At 39.6% G+C, this 18,589-nt stretch overlaps 2 protein-coding genes across 2 annotated transcripts in view; one reads left to right on the top strand and one right to left on the bottom strand.

Moving 5' to 3' along the window:
* The first annotated feature begins 512 nt into the window (after positions 1-512).
* LOC306764421 (3-oxoacyl-[acyl-carrier-protein] reductase FabG) lies at positions 513-5,374 on the top strand. The gene is made up of 8 exons (XM_079251591.1): positions 513-598; positions 754-924; positions 1,255-1,433; positions 3,656-3,749; positions 3,856-3,925; positions 4,694-4,730; positions 4,908-4,971; positions 5,112-5,374. Exons 1-8 carry the CDS (start codon positions 575-577, stop codon positions 5,268-5,270), a joined length of 798 nt encoding a protein of 265 aa, XP_079107717.1. The 5' UTR covers positions 513-574; the 3' UTR covers positions 5,271-5,374.
* Positions 5,375-5,557: 183 nt separating this feature from the next.
* col27a1b (collagen, type XXVII, alpha 1b) overlaps positions 5,558-18,589 on the bottom strand; it is a gene marked incomplete at its 5' end in the record, with an annotated part of 79,459 nt that continues 66,427 nt past the window's right edge. The window contains 13 exons of the mRNA XM_079252064.1: positions 5,558-6,724; positions 9,031-9,249; positions 10,964-11,073; positions 11,158-11,326; positions 11,452-11,514; positions 11,593-11,619; positions 13,475-13,510; positions 13,619-13,636; positions 14,137-14,172; positions 14,272-14,325; positions 14,491-14,553; positions 18,162-18,215; positions 18,306-18,413. Coding sequence (XP_079108190.1) covers positions 6,578-6,724; positions 9,031-9,249; positions 10,964-11,073; positions 11,158-11,326; positions 11,452-11,514; positions 11,593-11,619; positions 13,475-13,510; positions 13,619-13,636; positions 14,137-14,172; positions 14,272-14,325; positions 14,491-14,553; positions 18,162-18,215; positions 18,306-18,413 — 1,104 coding nt within the window. The 3' untranslated portion in view covers positions 5,558-6,577. The remainder of the gene's footprint in view (positions 6,725-9,030; positions 9,250-10,963; positions 11,074-11,157; positions 11,327-11,451; positions 11,515-11,592; positions 11,620-13,474; positions 13,511-13,618; positions 13,637-14,136; positions 14,173-14,271; positions 14,326-14,490; positions 14,554-18,161; positions 18,216-18,305; positions 18,414-18,589) is intronic.

An 18,589-nucleotide genomic window follows, 5' to 3' on the forward strand; every position in this document is an offset into this window, starting at 1 on the left:
AAAAATCGAAAATCTGGATTTTTTTTTCTTCACAATTTAATTTTTTTTTAAAAAAAATTTCAGATAAATAAAAATAATCCATTATAATGTTTTTGTCATTTTTATTTTTATTGACCTCTTTACTTGTCTTCTTGGGCATTATAGCAGCAGAATAATGGTCTGGTTGCTGTGTTGTTTTTTTTCCTTTTTGAACCAAGAAAAATGACGAGCCACAAATAAAAAAGTTTATACATTTATTTTGTTTTTAATCTGCAAAACTCAGCAATATTGAAGAATTATGAGAATCGCAACTTAAATTGAATTGGCACCCCAAAAAATCGGAATCCAATCAGGAGAAAAGCAAATCGTCACAGCCCTACTGTTCTGTCGTAAATGTATAATTTTATGTCACAATGTTGATAAACGTCTCCACATGTAAATTAATCTTTAAACAGCATGTAGTTGGAAAGTTGAGAAAGTCCTGCCACAATAATCTAGAAACTACAAATGAGGCTGTTGTCGCGTCAAATGACGTCATCTTCAGTAGACGGAGCAAGTCATGCTGGATTTTTAGGAACAAGCAAACCTCGTAAAAATGTCCTCAGAGGAACCATTTAAAGTAGGCTGACGTTTCTTTTCTTTTGTGTATAAACAAGGAAATGTTTTCGTTTTTACAAATTTGTGTTCACGACTTGGCTTATAATGACATACAGAGCTATTTTCTCTGTGAAAGTCATAGTTTGCATGTTTGTTGTATGTGTGCTTGTTTTGTAGGTTTCTTCGCTGAAGGGAAAAGTGACCCTGATAACGGGGGCCAGCTCGGGTATTGGGGCAGGTACAAGCGTCCTGTTTGCTAAACTTGGAGCTCTGTTGGCTCTGAATGGCCGGGATGAAGAAAACCTCAGCAAAATAGCCAAACAGTGCACCGAATGTGGAGCTGCTGAGGTCAGTATAGCTGGGTCATCAGTTTCACACCACGTGACCAGGATAGGGTTAAATCATTACTAATCATATTATACAGCTGAGAATATTTTTGAAAGACAGCTGGAGATAAATGGAGTTTAGTGTGACTGCTTGACAGATATAAACCCTCCAAGTGGATCATTTATAGGGACGTATAATAACCATAACTGGGTGCATGAATGCGGTTTGTTTTTATATTTATTTTATATCTGTAATCATCACAATGTGTTTGTATGCAACTAGTAAAGAATTAACTTTAAACTCCTCTTAAATCAGTCCCTTCAAAGCCCTAATGTTGATTTTTGTGTGCAGCCCCTGCTTGTTCCTGGAGACCTGACTGATGAGGAGACTGTGAGGAAGACGGTGGAACAAACTATTGCTCATTTTGGCCGGCTAGATGTCCTGGTCAACAGTGCCGGCATCCTGGCCATGGGGAGCATTGAGACCACAGATCTGGCTCAGTATGACAAGGTCATGAACATCAATGTCAGGTAGGATCTATAAGACCTGCCATTATGATGGATGATGGGAATGTTAATTGTGCTGAGTGGACAGTAGCTGGAACGTGTCTGGTGATGATGGCTAATACAGCGTCACACTGTGGGGTGTGTAAAAGAAATTATTGGATGGAAGCTTTGCAAGAGAAAAAGATTATGCATGTATTTGTTTTCAGAACAGATAACTGGCACTATTCTGTTAGTTCGTCTCCTTTTAAAAGTACATTTATATTAGAGATGATTTATGTTGTTTAATTAGTGGCTTTTTGAATGTGCTGGTTTGCTGGAATAAGCTAGGCTTTCCCCAGAAAAAGAGGCAGCCTGGTTGGAAGCACTTTGTTCCAAAACCATAATAAATCACCCAGCACTAATGCCATATTTGTGCCATTTACCCAGTCACATACACTAACTCACCCCTATATCACATGGACACAGTACCATCGTTCTCGTCTTTATGCCAAAGTGATTTCCATTCCTGTTCACAGTTTGCAACAACTTCCCAGTATCCGGATGCATACTTGCTCTGGCATGTAAATACACATTGCACAGATGCAGAATTTAACAAGTGTGTTGGGTTCGTTTTTAAACGGCACGGCGCTTTGCTCAGATATGTCTCAGATATCTGTGGAACATCATTGTAAAAATGTTCTGGCTTGTAATGGAATCAGGTTTGCATATAATTTAACAAGACAGAATTTCATCTCCTCTCACACAAATGCATGAAATCTTCAACATGTATTAGCAGCTTTACATTTTTATCCAACTGGAGTTACATTAAGTTTTTTTTTGTTTTCTTTTTAGCCACTCTTGAATAAACGTGCACAGAAATTCCAACATCTGCAACGATTGTCAGGATCTGAACTTAACGCTGAAGCATAAACTACTTGCACAAGTCGTAGGGCACTTGTCGGCTCAAACTGATTTTGAAGCTTGATGTTTTGCTCCTGTCATGAGGGCTTAATGTCTGTTTATATCTACGTTTATATCCAAAATTTTGATTGGTCAAACCACAGGACAGTTTTTTTTATCTTATCTCAGGCCTGGGATTGTCACAGATCGATCTTTTCATTGCATCATAGAATTTGAACTAACCCACTTCACCAACAATGGTTATCAAAAGTCATCATAAACTTGTGTCACTATTCACTAGGGGTAGGAAAAATCAAATTGAAAAATGGAAAATCTGAATCTTTTGCTTCACAATTTTAAAATCGATTTTTTTTTTTTTTTTTTTTGTGAAAAAATCTTTTTATTTTTCAAATAAATAAAATAATCCATTATAAAATTAGTCATTTTTATTGTTTTTATTGATCTCTTTCCTTGTCTTCTTGGGAATTATAGCAGCAGAATGATGGTCTGGCTACTGTGTTGTTTTTTTTCCTCATTGAAATCAAGAAAAATGATGAGCAAAAACAAAGTTTTTTTCATTTTTTTTGTTTTAATCAACAAATCAGCAATATTGAAGAATTGTGAGAATTGCAAGTTAAGTTGAATCGGCACCCAAAAACTGGAATTGAATCAAAACAAAAGCCTATTGTTACAGCCTTACTATTAACGCCACGCAGGAATATGTATGTTTAATGCGGAGCTGTCTCCATTAGTATTTGTTTTCAGTCTTTTTTCAGTCTTGTAGTGAAACACTCCACCTTCTAACTCTCAGCGTAACGGCAGCATCTTCAGGGAAATCTAGTTGCAGTTCTCAGATCATTGCATTTTGTATTTTATGTTTCTAAACAGCCTCCTGTAGGTGTTCAGGTTTGTTCATACCTACATCATGTGTCAATGAAGACAGATGTGACTGAAAATCAAAGTAGTACACACACACTGTTGATATAAAGAACACACACTCCTTTTGACATCGACAAGAGATCCTTCTAGGTCACAACGGCTGGCACATTTATCCCTACATTAAGACAATTTGTGCTGTAAATGAAGGTGATCATTGTGACAAAATTGCACTTTATAAGGAGGGAAAAAGTGATCTGAAATGTTTTAACTTGCTCATTCACCCACATTGGTCCAGACTGCATCAAATCCACAGGAACATTCATCACGTTGTGCTCGTCTCCTGATCAAAATGTGTGAATGTGTGGGTGCAGGTGTGACGCTGTTCTTCACACTGTGCATAGATGCTGGATATTTTTTGTCTGAGTGATATGTATGCTGCTACAGAAGTGTTAATTAGTATCTCCCAAAACTTTTATTTCCTGTCACAGATCTGTTTACCACCTGACACAGCTCTGTGTACCACACCTGATCAAGACCAAAGGCTCCATTGTCAATGTTTCCAGTGTGAACGGACAGAGATCGGTGGGTAGAAAGCATCTGGATGAGCCCTCAATACTTCTACAGCCTTTACTGCTCTTTATATTTTTAATTGATTGAGAAGGATTTTTCTTTTTCATCCTTCCCTTAGTTTCCTAGTGTCTTGGCTTACTGCATGTCCAAGTCTGCCATCGACCAGTTTACACGCTGCGTCGCACTTGGTGGGTTGAGCCATTTTTATATGTAAACCCCGTAGACCGTATATGAAAGATGGATGGAGCCTTCGGCGGTAAAAAGTGAAGCCTATGTGGAAGTGCATAAAACTGCAGTTCCCCCTACATCCACTAGGGGCTGAAAAACAGAGCAAATCCCCATTGACTCCCATGTTAAAAAGACCAACTTCACAGCGGAAATAAACATGTTTACAGCCTGGTTCAAAAATACATTTTAGGTTTAATAGGTCAGGTTTACCTTCATGTGGAGGGAGGGAATTTTTTTCTAACTCGCCCGTTTAAAAGTAATTTAATCTGGAAGTTTGGCATATTTATGGGCGTGTCCTTTTGATTGACAGGTTCCCGATCTCCCACTTCAAGTCAGAAGAACGTAGAACAACTGCAGCTTTTAGCCAGTTAACGTGACTGAGCTTCATCCCACTTACCTCCGTTAGCTCCTGTTATCTCTGGGTTAGCTTTTAGATACAGAAAGCTCGGCGTTCGCTCGATGTCAATCATCCACCATGACTCTCACAGCCCAACTCACAGCTCCACCTCTTTGCCCATATTTGTATTTTCCGGGCGAGACGATACGCATGCCTCTGCCAAGATGGCGATGGTAGGATCCGCCCACCGAGCTTCAGTTCAGCTCTACAGACATCTATGGGTGACGTCACGGAGGCTACGTCCATCTTTTTATATACAGTCTATGGTAAACCCTTGTAAAAATAAAGTCACAGTGAGGACAAGTCATCATGAAACTGGTTTTTGTTTCAGAGCTGGCATCAAAGCAAGTCAGAGTGAACTCTGTCTGGTATGTGAGATAAAGGTTTCACTGTTGACTCCAATATTCATGTTCCTCTGTATTGTTATGGTTTTTGTCATTTCCGTGTCTGAAAACGTGTTTTCATTGTGGAAACCGGTGAACTCTGCAAGGGGACAGCATTTCTCATGAGCTTTAATATGTTTTTCTGTTTGTTTTTTTTTTCAGTCCTGGTGTAATCGTCACAGAAGTCCACAAGAGAGCAGGGCTGGATGATGAGCAGTATGCTCAGGTGAGATCTTTCATCATTTGATTATGTGCAGTCGAGTAATGTGACCGTTTTTATTTCTTCTCGACTGAAGCACGTGAATCTAAAAACAGAAAAGTGTCTGTGCAGATGCCGTTTTCATCCTGGTGTCATTTATTCCCCAGTTTCTTGCAAAGTGTAAGCAGACCCACGCACTCGGTCGCCCAGGCGAGGTGGAGGAGGTGGCGCACGGCATCGCCTTCCTGGCGTCCGACGCTGCAAGCTTCATCACTGGGGTCAACCTGCCTATCGATGGGGGTCGCCATGCCATGTGCCCGAGATAACCTCACGTCTGCCTGAGTTTTTCCATTAAATATTGCTGCAAGGGCAGCGAAAGAACTACTACTCCACAAAAACCATTAAATTTTCTCTTTAATGGGAATATAAACGCATTTGTCTTTTATTTTTGTAACGTTTTTCTTTTAATGAAGTTGAAAGCTGCTTACGAAGGAAGGTTTCAGACATTTATTGAATTACCTGTTGAACGTTCAGCACATAATGTCTGTACAGACCAAACACTGAGCTTATGTACCAATGGCATTGTCCTCTGAGTTTTCCAGATTGGTGCGACCAACCACATTTTTTGTGTTTAATCGTCTTTAAATGACCAAAGACAGATTTTTGATGCAATGGAAAAACTTGTCTAAATTTAAATAATACTTAAATAGAACCCACTGATAATAAAATGCTGCATAATTATACATTTACACTTCAAGACAAACTTAACTATATTAGAAGTTAAAATAATAGCTTGACAAGATAATTTAAGAAATTTGCCACGTGTGTGTGTGTGTGTACTTTACATTCTTCCCTTTTTAAAGCAGACACAGCTTTGATGAGAGCTTGCAAAGAGTTTATCGTCTTGAGTGTCAGCTGTCGCAGCACCAGGTGTCACCTCTGTCATCCCACCTCAGATCAGGGAACGGCTGCAGTTTGCAGTGAGACGAGAGGCGCAGAACGAGGTAGCATCTCGACACCCTGTGGAAATCTCGGCTCCACCTTTTACGCCGACGGTACCACCACACAGCAGTTGTTTGTGCGAAGAAATCTGCATAAAATGCTCATCACCGATCAGCCAGTAGAGGCTCAAAAAATAGAAAATACCTGGAGTCGTTATGTTTGCACGTACCTGAATGAGCAATATGAGTTTTGACTGTAAATCCTCAGAAGTTGCACTTTATATCACAATATACAGCACAAATGCATCCATAAATAATACTTTCAAATTTGATGTTACTGAAGTTGCAGATGTACCTGTTTCATATTTTTGTACAGATCTCAAAGGGTGACTTTTTTTTTTTGCAAAACTGAGGATTGTTCCGTGAAGAAAACGTACAACATGGTCTGACAGGAGCGAGACGTCCAGCCTGGTCCCGTACCACACAGGCAAGTCTTTAAAAGGGGAGCTTGTTATGGTTTACCATGGGCTGACAAGTCTCCAATGAGTCCAATGTTTCTGCAGTCCAGGCGTATTTCCAAAAATAAAACAGAGGGGGTTCGTTGTGCTGCGAAACCCCAAAAGCACCACTATTCAAGACCTCCTGCAGCGTTTTTTGCGTTAAGGATTATTCTGGGCTCCCAGCGTTACGGCCTACAGGAAGCACACCGGTCCGACCTCCAGGTGGAATCTTGCGCTGGGCTCTACGGTCAGCAAGTTGTACACATCCACAATGGGGAGTAAGGTTGGATCCTGGCTCTGGAAGATGAAATGAGTCTGATGCCAGCGTCCATCTTTGATCTGAGAGTCAAACAAAATAACACCAGTCATTTCTGGCTCTTCGTGTGGAGTCTACATGTGTAGGTAGTTTGGTTTGGGGTGAAAGTTTTCACATAATCCTTGATGTTTCTGCTTTCACATGTACAGAGGAGACAAACTAAAGGAAAAAAAGCAGCTTACCTCTGCTTACAGAGGAGCACCAATCATTCTGGATGATCCACAGATCTGACTGGGAACAGTTTTCACTGGAACTAATCTCTTCCAGAGAAACTGTTGACAGTGAAGCCTGTGGATTATCCTGAGAAATGGGCTAAAGAATGATTGTTTCTTTTCTTAAACGCTGTAAACACTGAACTCCCACTGTCGCTGCTATGTTGGGAGAAAAAATGTTTGAGATCTATGAGCTGAAGATGAGTGGGAACATTTAGGATGAGAAGTGGATGAACATATTTACTATGTGTAAATCCCAAAAAGAAAAAAAACAGGAACACTGGTTAACCTGAATCTGTTATGAATACATTATATTAAGTACAAATAATAACTAGGGGTTGTTTAAAACTAAAATAAACTAGAATTTGCTAAGAAACGTGTTAAACTCAAGGGGCCATTTGACAGCGTTTGTATGTAAATAGTTTCAATCTTCACTATCGAATCTTGTTGAGTATCTTCCTGCTACCTTCCTTTTATTTCTTATTTGGGTTTCATCTTTAATTGCAAAACAATTATAGTGCATTCTTGTCCTACTGCCAGCGGCATTGGAAGAGTCACCCCAAAAAACTAAATAGTATGTTGGAAAAAAGCCACAAATTGTTCATATAATGACCAGGCACTGCAAACAGAGTATTTCTATGTAAATCTGTTTGAAGGTTGGCAAAAGCACAACATACACTCACAGTCAAAAATTGTATTCACCCCCCCCCCATCAAACTTTTCTGTTTTTGGGGGGGGGGGGAGGGGGTTGTAATTAAAGGTGGGGTATTTAAGATTTTCAAATTAAATTAACTAAAAAAAATAACTACAATCACAATTAGATAGTTTTTTCTAAACATGTAGGTTCCAGTCTGTCCATATTTGATGCGTTATTAAATTACAAGTTTAATTAATGGCAAAGATCCTTCTTAAATGTTTGCCTACCAGTAAAAAAAAAAAAAAAGTGCTTTTTGTCATTAATTAAACTTGTAGTTTAATAACGCATCAAATATGGACAGACTGGAACCTACATGTTTAAAAAAAACTATCTAATTATGATTGTAGTTATTTTTTTAGTTAATTTATTTAGAAAATATTGAAAATCTTACATACTCCACCTTTAAAGATCAGTTAGTTCAAGTCCAATAATGGTTTGCATTGTTACAAAGCCCAGTGATAAGCTGCCACAGGTTTAAAAAAAAACAAAAACCTTAAAGGTAAGATTACCCAAAACTGAAAAATAATGTGCACTTCAGCGTTATAGAAAGAATTCAACCTTCAGGGAAGAAGGAAGGACTAACATATTGAGGGTCTTTTGGAGCATTGGAGGCTGATAAACACTTTAAAGTTAGAGCCATCGCTTCCTATAGTTGTCCCCACTCGTCTACTTCCCAACAGATCCTGGAAACATTATTTATCAGTACTGCAGAAAGTAGTGTGTTGCTATGAAAGAGATAAGAATAATAAAGTTAACCACAGAAGAGCATTATAACTCTTAAAGGTGTAGGTCCATCAAGGAAAAGTTATGAATTTTGCCATCAAAATTAAACCCAAAAAATGGGTTGTGGCCGAAACCAAGCTGAAGGTCAGGGTTTCTGCGAGTCGACAGCTTGCCTTACGGGGAACTCACCGGACCATTTTTGTTTGCATGCCACGTGTTCTACTTAAAGGTGGCTACCTCAATGAGTCAAAACTTTGGAAAATATCTGGCTTATAAATTGATGTCATAATTTCTTTGTTAACTTCGGTTCTTTTATGTTTATATTACACAGCTCAATAAGACTTTGAACTGCTTCAAATTTAGTAAAAAAAAAAAAAAAAAAAAATTGGGGTGTTCTAAAACTTGAGTGGTAGTGTGTGTAAAGAAGAAAAATGATTTAAAAAGATAATTCCCGTGTACGTGTAGAACCTGCCTCAGTCTGACCCTGTCCCCCGTTGACAGCCTTTGCATTAATGAAATGAAATAATTGGCTCCAGCTCCAAACTTTAACTGACTTGAGTGATATCAGCCTCTCAAGTTCTCAGCAAGAGAGCAGAAGTGCATTTCCCCAAACTGTTCTTTTTCAAGACGTCTACACTTTGGAGCAAAGCACTGACAACTGCACTGACCTGCATATTACGATAGTAAAAGAGCATACCCAGCAGTCATCCCTGGGAATGAGCGGCTCCAAGAGGTCTCCAGCGTGGATCTTCTCCCCTGACCAGGCCTTGAAGCTAACCGCGGTGGGCGAAGGTTGCTGAGATGGCCCTTCTGCCCACACAGGTGTGTTGAGGCAGTGAATGATGATGTGCTGCACGGCCTCTGTGCTCAAAAGGTGGATGAAGTTCATCTGGATGCGACCCACTCCCACCTCCAACTGAAGAGCAAGCAGATTTATGCATATTAATATGATTAATTAAGCTGTGTAGAATTTGAATATGAAAGAAGTGGCAGTAATGGTAATGAGACGAAACCCATCTGCATTCTAGTCAGATCTAAAAGAAGGCTTCATTTTAAAGTCCACAATTTATGATACAGACGGTTTTAAATAAAATACATTTATTAGAATTTTAAGATGAATTTTTCTGTCATGGTTTAAGTGTATTTTTATGAGTTTCTTCATAAATATTCTCTATATTCTCCAGCTGCTCTGAAATCAATCAAGTTGCATCTGGATAACAGATTTCATGAACTGTCTGTTATTAAATTTGCAGATTAGGAAGGAAATCCGTCAATCCAAATGTGTCTTTGTGTGTGATTTGTTTTGCTGAAATATCTTAAGGATAAATTATTATCCTAAAAGATGAAGGTTATATTAAGAGTTCAGAGATTTATTTGCCAAATAAGCATAGTTTTGATGGGGGCCCAAGTCTGAAAACCAAATGGAACATCTTCAGATTCCTAACCAGAGTGATCCATCCAAATAAAGTCAGAAAATGGGCAGATATGGTTTTATTAATCCAACTACACATAATGCTGTCACACGGCCTGTCTTAAAGTATCCACATAAAACAAAATCAATGATTAAAATTATATTATTAAAAAAGTAGTATTTCTGGTGTTTCTATTGGCATCAACTCACTTTACTACAATAACTTTTGCTGTTTCTTTTTTTTCTTCTTAAATGAGCCATTTTTCTTTCAATTGCCTTATTTGTGCCAGTTTCACTACGGTGTCTCTGAATGGACAAATAACTCTGTGTGTGAGGTGAAAACCTGCTGAGTTTTAAAAACAGCACCGGCTTTGTCTGAATGGTTCCAGAATAATGTCTTGAAATACTCAAAGAAAATGGTACACTTGTACACACGTGAAGTAGTACCATCGCTGTTGTTGCTGCAAATCAAGAAGGGGTGGTCAACTCCTGGTCCTTGAGGGCCATAGTCCTGCAAGTGTTAGGAGTTTCCCAACTGCAACACACCTGACTCAAATCAACGGGTAATTTCATGCAGATTGCTGTCAACTTCTGCACAAGTCTGCTTATTTAGTCTGATTAAGATGTAATGCAGCAGGGAAACTTATAACAGTTGCAGGACTTTAGCCCTTGAGGGCAGGAGTTGCTCACCCCTGAATTAAACCCACCGAATCTACTCACATAAACACACGTTGATGTCTGGAGGAATTTTGGTCACTGATGGCCACCGTCCATTCACAACCATGCTGAGTGGCTGCAGACTGGAGAATGAGGCGGGACTGGACATTGGATGGGACTGGATGTTTAGTCCTGCCCCCTCAACAGTTTGATTGGTGGCCATTGCTAACCCTAACCCCTAACACCCATTGCCCATCTAACTACGCCCATTTGACATCCAACTCCGCCCAATATCCAGCCCCGCCCCATTCTCCAGGCTGCAGCCAGAGGTTATTGGACCATGCTTGGCATTTTAGGTTATTTCTATGCCCATCTTTACCACTAGATGTCAGTATTTCTCACACACTGTACCTTTAAACCAAGTTCACCTCTGCAACTTGAGAAATCCTTTAGACGACGTAGGAACATTTCCCATCCAGTATTTATGCTCTAAGTGATCTGTATTTAAAATTTCTAGAAAATCATCTTGCTGTTTTACAAGCATATACACAGAGAGCCAAACCTTAGAGACTGTGACAGGTTTCAGGCAAGTCTGTCCTCCACCAGTGAAGTTGCATGTCACCTCAATGCTGTCGACCCTGCAGCCGAGGTTTGGATCGATCCAGTAAGTGCCTGCCGAGGAGATGGGATACGATGGAATGAAACCAGATAAAACATCAAGCGGAGGCGAAAAGAGCTGTGAAAACACCTTCTCACCATCGTACATCTGCTGCTCACAGTTGAAGAGATCTCGGCAGATCCGGGCTGGATTGTCACGTGTTCCCAGCGGGTTTCTCAGACTCTGGATCAGTAAGCTGAGATGCTGCAGGGTCTTCAAAATCTCTGTTCCCTGGTCTAACATGGGCAGGTCCAGGCTTTGATAATTCTTGTTTGAACATAAGATGTTTGGTCAATATCTTTGTAACTTCATTACCATGCTGTTATAATAATTGCACAAGTTTAATTGAGCATATATCAAAATATATTAAGACACTGCGGCTGAAAACTAACCTGTAGCTTTAGTGCAGCATGGAAATCGAGGGTCTCAAACGCGGTACTGAGAGCTTCATTTCTCTGCCAGCAGAAGATACTTTCATTTGTTCTCTGTTATCCAGAAAGCCCACATTATGCTATAATGAATCACATACTTACAAGAAAAAATGCAGGACTGGGAAGGCCCTTAAAAACAATTCGAGAAAAAAAAAACAAATCACTTTTTTGGGTTGTATATCTGTTAGCAATCATACAATGTCTTCGTATTCGTGAACTTTTCTGTAAAACCTAAACTACTCTGATGGTGGAGACACTCAATTCTCACTCAATATGCAGATAAGCAAAGAAACAATCAGCAATGCAGAGGAAATGAGGCATAGACGCACAAGAAATTAATCATGTCAAATGCAGAGAAGAGCTGTTAACGATCATCTATTGTATTAGATTAGAGTGAGGAAAAAGGTTGGTCTAACAAGAAAGATTATCCCCTTAAATGACAACGCGATTAGGGTTCAGCTGGAGTGGATTTTTATTTCTCAAATGATTTTCTGCCAGACTTGGAGAAGCATCTTGTCCTCATAGCCGTAGAAGGAGCAAGACTGCAATATTAAACCCTAACTGTGTGCAGATCAGCTTAGTGTAGCAACTGTGGTCAACAAAACTCTTGCCGAGCAATGATTAAAGGAAACTTTTTCGAATGTGAAAACTTGATCTGGAGACATGTAGAACGCTGTTGCAGGAATAACTGCATCTTTATGTTGAAACACCTGTGAGGAGACTCAACCTCGTTCAACGGACTTCTCCTGCTTTACCTGTTACAGTTATATAAACATGAACATAGGCTTTAAAAACACACTTGGTTTTAATTCATAGTAACTATATGTCAGTTTCTGACCTTAAAGCTATGTTTCTGATTTGTTTTGATGGCCCAGCGTTGGGACGCTTTCCATTGCATGGCTGACTCAGCAAAGAAATTAGAAGCAGCACATAACTAAGGTCATTATTGGTGGAAGCAAAGAAAATTTAAAAAAGGGATGGCAAAGGCATAAGACTAACTGCAACATCAGTCTGACTTTTACTGGTTGGCGATAGCTCAGAGAACAGGTAGGAAGCAAAACTGATGCTGAATACCTCACCAAGCAAGTCTGCCTAAGTTCAGTAGTGCTGCTTTATGGATATTCACACCACAAACTGAAAGTAGATTAGGAATCAAAATGCTAATATAAAAAATAAAAAGTTGTTTGGCCATCTGTGAGTATTTATTTTCCATCAGTAAAACAAGTGACAATAAGGAGCTGATTGCGAGTGAGGTAATTGCGTTTGGAAGTTGCTGCTGTTAACCTACAACATGGACTCAAAGGAGCTTTGTAATGCAAGTGAAAAAGACCATCCTCAAGCTTCAAAATGAAAAATCCATCACAGAGTGGCCAAATCAACATCCAATCAAGGGGAAAACACTTGTAATGAGCTTTACATGTAATTATCCAAGTCTACCAGGAGGTGAGGACTTGATATGAGCAAATGGGTTTGTCAACAACAGAAAGGTCAATTTAGACTGTGCTGAAAATGAATAAATTAATAAAAATTGAGCGGCTCTAGCACAGAGAAAGAACTAAGATAAACCTGAACCAGAGTGACACGAAGAAACAGAATGGAAAGAAGAGCAGCTCCTGATTGTAAAATAGCATCACTAAGTCCCTCATCTGAGCTGAATGTGGCTGAAGTGCTTTTGACTTGATGATGTCGAGCCACAAAAAAATAAAAACACCAGGGAAAGCCTTTAAAAGTATTGCAAAGCTTAGTCAGGGGGATGTCCATGCATTTTCTTATTTTAGACGGTCATTTTTTGCAAAGGATTCTTTCCAAACTATTTAAAACTGAGCTTTGCAATGAGAATTCCCTCAAACCGAAAGCTGTCCATCTTTACTTTCACTCCATATTCCTTATTTAACCGTGTCTTAAATAATGCTGTCTAAATATTACAGGATGCCTGAGGAAAGTCTTTTTCATCTGGAAAAAAAGTACAAAAAGAAGAACTCACTGGTGGTCCTGGTGGTCCTCCAGGACCAGGAGATCCCTGAAAAATTCCAGCACTGCATCAGTGTTTTATAGAAGACTATATAATTAATTCATTTCTTCTCATGTTTTCCAAAGAATAACGATACAGACAAGAGTAATTACTCACTCTCGCTCCTTGCAACCCCTAAAGGAGAAAAACAAAAGAAAATGCAATCAATTAAAAAATGAGAATAAGAGCAGAGCAGATATATTATTTATTATCTAAAGCATAAAGGATTTTGTTTCTAGTTCACATCTTAATATAAACCATTCTGTTAGTGAATTTTGTAAGCCTTCACATAGAGATTTTTGTTTCCACACCGGGAATCCTGCTTGCACACAGCAATCCTGTACAGAAATGTTGGCATTTTAAGAGCAGGGCTGTGAATTATGCCTGTGTACCAGCGCTCAACAAACCTCTTAAAAAGCTTGAGATGAGCAAGCAGCCAACATTTATCACACTGACAGGATTTCCACAGCAGATAAGTGTCAGTGCGAGCGTAACAACAAACAGCGGAACACAATAGGAAATGAAAAGTGCTGTGGGGCAAAGGAGGCTGAGTGGTGCGCCGTCTCCATACTAAGTATCCTATTCTGTGCTCACAGTACAGACAGACAAGGATTCATCAAAACGCCGCCACGCACCGTCTCCCCGCGACTTCCTTTGTCACCCTGGGGTCCCTGATGGAGAAAGAGAAGACAGACGATCACTCCATCACTGCCAAAAAACAGAGAGGAGTCACATAAAGTGGCAGATCAGATGAGAGATGAGGTACATACTGGATGACCGCTGGGCCCGATGATGCCGACGGGGCCCGCAGCTCCCTCCGCACCCTGGCAAGCAGAGGCATGTTAGCGGCTAAGGACACATGTGATGGAGCGTCTGATGAGGTCGCACTTATTTTTCACACCAAGTGTGCAGTTTGTGAGAATTCAGTTCACCAGCGTTGGCTGAAATATTGCACCGAGTTGCCAAACTGCCATTAATCTTCATTTTACCATCAAACCTCGCGGTCCTTTTGGTCCCTGTATTCCTGTAGAGCCGATGTCCCCTGGAGGTCCCTAGGAATACGTTAACAAATACAAGGTTTAACCAGTGTGAAATAAGCAGAAATCCATGTCAGCCTGTTGTGGAAAGAGGGGCTTTATGGGTTGTTTTTAGTTTTTTAAATGCTGAACAGACCTTTTCATGTTAATCATGTTCAATGTTACATACATGTGTTGTGATGGAATCATTTGGTGGGAAACAAAGGCAAGCGCTTATTTCAACTGACTGCAGCTGTAACCTCTCCTATCAGGAATTTGCTTCTCTCCCCAACAAGTGTGTAGCCAGCATCACCCTCAAAAATGACTTGTGCCTTTTTATGTCACTTTACCAGTATGGACATCCCTCATCATCCCTCCTCATCCTACTCAAACTCAAAATGCAGAATGGCATAACTTCAGACTGTACAGAGAGGGTTTCTTCAAGGACTCTGCTAGCACAGCTTCACCACAGAAATGCACATAACTTTGTTACCAATTCCCAAAGGGGGTGTTATCAGTGGATGTAGTCCAAAACGCCTCTGGATACAGCTTTCTAAATCAGGGGCGGGAAACCTTGGCCTTCGTCCTGAACGTTTTCCATGTCTCCCTGTTCCAACATGGCAACACAAATAAAGGAATCTCTGTGCACGTCTTGATAAGCTGTTGGATCCACTTGATTTGAATCAGGTGTGTTGGATCAGGGATACATGGAAAACCTGAAGGATTCAGGCCCTCGAGGACCAGGGTTCCCCACCCCTGATCTAAATGTTATCAGGCTTTCTAGTTATACAGTGCCTTTACACCTTAGCTAAGTTTTACATGATGCGTTTCTCATCCACCTATTAACATTTACACTCAGCCATTTTGTTAGGCACACCTGTTTAATAGCTAACCAGTTAATTACATGGTAGGAATTCAATGCATGTAGGCGTCTGGACATGATCTAGAACAGGGTTCTTCAACTCCAGCTCTGGAAGGCTGGATTAGAATTAGAAATATATCTGTATTAAAACTACCTGTTATTCTATTTAATAACCTTACTTTTAGTGCTGGAAATCACAAATATACCACAAGACATGCAAAAGGAGGAAATTTTTAGCTTGCCTAAAGAAAAATCAGATGCCATAAAAAGAACAGTTATGTATAGAGGCATGAAAATATGGAATTCTCTAACGAAGAACATTAAATTAACCACTGACCTTAAAAACTTTAAAATATTATTAAAAGACTATTTTTCAAAAGTACAGGTATCTATATAAATCATAATTATAAATCATAACATATAACATAGCATAACATATAAATCATAATTATAAGGGTTTGGTGATAAGTATAATAAATAGAAATTAATGTAGAATAAACAAATTAGGTGTACTTGAAGATTTTTTAATATAGATAAATAAATATATAGGTTGATATCCAATTATAAGTAAGCGTATTTTTTGTAAATGAATAGTTTACGTGGCCTCACAGCTAGAAGGTCACTGGTTCGATCCTTGGCTGGTTTGGCCAGTGGCCTTTCTGTGTGGAGTTTGCATGTTCTCCCCGTGTATGCGTGGGTTCTCTCCAGGTACTCCGGCTTCCTCCCACCATCCAAAGACTTGCATGTTAGGCTAATTGGTTACTCTAAATTGCCCCTAGGAATGAGTGTGAGCATGAGTGGTTGTTCGTCTCTCTGTGTGGCCCTGCGATGGACTGGCGAGCTGTCCAGGGTGTACCCTGCCTGTCGCCCAATGCCAGCTGGGATAGGCTCCAGCTTCCCCGCGACCCTGAATTGGATTAAGCGGTTTAGAAAATGGATGGATGGATGGATGAATAGTTTACATGATAGGATGTAATATGAATGGACATTACATGCATGCATTTACTCGTGTAAAAATGGATGTAAAGAGATGATTTGGAAGATGTGAATACCTTGTATTCCAGGATTGAACTGAAATATTTATGTGCTGTGTAACTTTTTACAAATTTTTGTTTTGATATTATAATTATGCCGGACCCCAGAAAGAATAGCTGTAGCATGCTACAGCTAATGGGGATCCTTAATAAACTAAACTAAAGGCCACTGTTCTGCAGGTTTTAGTTGTTTTCCTGCTTCAACAAGGAGAGAGTGTCTATGCACTGATGGAGTCAGAGTCCAAGAGGAACAGTCTACCATAAACATGATGGTTAGTGGTCTTGCATAACAGCAACAACCAGTAAGCAACAGGAAAGAAGCGTCTCAGCTGATTTGTGCAGCCTTATCACGTCAGACTTGACATGAGAGAAACACAGAAGGAGCTAAAGCTCACTGGAAGCTGAAACACAGTCCAGTCCCCATTAAACCACAATGTTTTTACATTAAACGTTGAAATGTGTGAGTAGGTGATAAGAAAAGGAAACAAAAACCCTTCAGATCTGCCCTGAACTCTAACTGGTTTCTTCCTTTATCTGTGTTCAGATTCTCAAACACATTTAATGAATTTTGGCTCAGTGTGTTTTCTTTAACTTATAAGCTCTAAGTCACACATTAGTAATCACATACTTCCATGGAAGACTGTCGTGTAACTAAACAATACATTAAAATCCTGTTAACAAAGTCTCCACTTGTGATTTTTTACAGATATTAAACATTTATCCAGCTGGTAAAACCACACAGAATGGTATTTTGACTGTACAATGACTCATTGTTGTAAACATTGCAAAAACATTTACAGTGTTGTAAATATAAACTCATTTACTCATGACATTCAGATTAAAGTGGATCAGCAACAAGGTTGTGCAACTTTTTAAAATGTCTCTTATGAGCACAAATCAACAGCATCCTTTAAGATTTGTAGGTGAATTAAGTCCCTGTTTGGCTACTGACTAACTTGCTAACTGTTTTTATTAGGGAGTAAATTTAAGATCAGTAGATTCTTCTTTCGTATTTAGATCATAAAAGTGATTTTTTTTTTCTGACATCTGTTTCTCATTCTGTTTCTGAGCAAAATAAACCTTCACTGCAGAAAACTATTTAGCCCCTTTCAATCAGTACCTGAGTGATAAGACTATTGTTCTTAAGTAACTCCAGGCCAGCACCCCCCACCACCACCAACACACACACACACACACACACACACACTTAGCAAATAAGAACATTGCCCCTACAAGATAATTAAATTGATTTATCAATATAATTTTTATCTCTGCACTTTAATCTTCAGTAAAATAACTTTATTTATCCCTCCAAACTGCTTCTGAGTCAGACCAACTACCGAACACTAACATGCACTTTAAACTCCTGCAGCAGGAAACTCTCCAACAGCACTCTGAGGGATTTAAGTTTAGGACTTAGACTAATAAAGCCTGCTGTGTTTCTGCAGCTGGTTATGATCTACAGCGCAACAGCACTGCGAGTAAAACCGACAAACAGCAGAGTAGATGTCATCTTGGGGCATATTACAGTAATACCTTGCAGATTACACACATAATGTTTGCTAAGACAGTATATACTTATGTATCTGATAATTTCAGGCAATTACTAAAAAAAAAAGGTACTTTAAACCCATACATTCATTTTCAAGGGAATTTTTTGCTGCAGTCACATAAAAGTCGAATATAAGGGTTGAAAACTGAAAAAGTAAAACTGGTTGTAAATGGAGTTGACATGTTGAAGCACTCACCTTTGGTCCAAATAGGCCAAACACCCCTGGAAATCCTTGTTCGCCACCACCCCCCTGATAAAATGGGACAGGAGAAAGTACTGTGATTGCTGCACATCCTAAGAATGTGCTCTTTTAAAAAAAAAAAAAACCATCTCTGCCTACAGGCTGTCCTTTAGTTCCCAGGTCTCCTTGTTTTCCTGGTGGTCCCATCCCGCCAACGATGCCTCTCTTCCCTGCCGGACCACTCTGACCTGGTAGACCTCTCTCACCCTGGAGAGAAAGACACACACACACATCAATATCCTCCACACATCCACCTCAAACATCTGCACTGAGACCTTGAGAAGCCAATTGAAGCCGGTTATGGAAGCTATCTGCTAGCCGATGACCCATCACAGGCTTCCCACCAGTCGTCACTGCTAACTTCATTTTGGTGACCCCTGAAA

This window comes from Telmatherina bonti (genome assembly GCF_933228915.1).
Source record: "Telmatherina bonti genome assembly, chromosome: 13".
In the NCBI taxonomy this organism is placed as follows: domain Eukaryota; kingdom Metazoa; phylum Chordata; class Actinopteri; order Atheriniformes; family Telmatherinidae; genus Telmatherina; species Telmatherina bonti.

Coding starts and splice junctions, on each gene's coding strand:
- LOC306764421 (XM_079251591.1), top strand. CDS start 575: ATGTCCTCAGAGGAACCATTTAAA. Junction 1,434..3,655: donor GTCATGAACATCAATGTCAG/GTAGGATCTATA, acceptor TTCCTGTCACAG/ATCTGTTTACCACCTGACAC. Junction 3,926..4,693: donor TACACGCTGCGTCGCACTTG/GTGGGTTGAGCC, acceptor TTTTTGTTTCAG/AGCTGGCATCAAAGCAAGTC.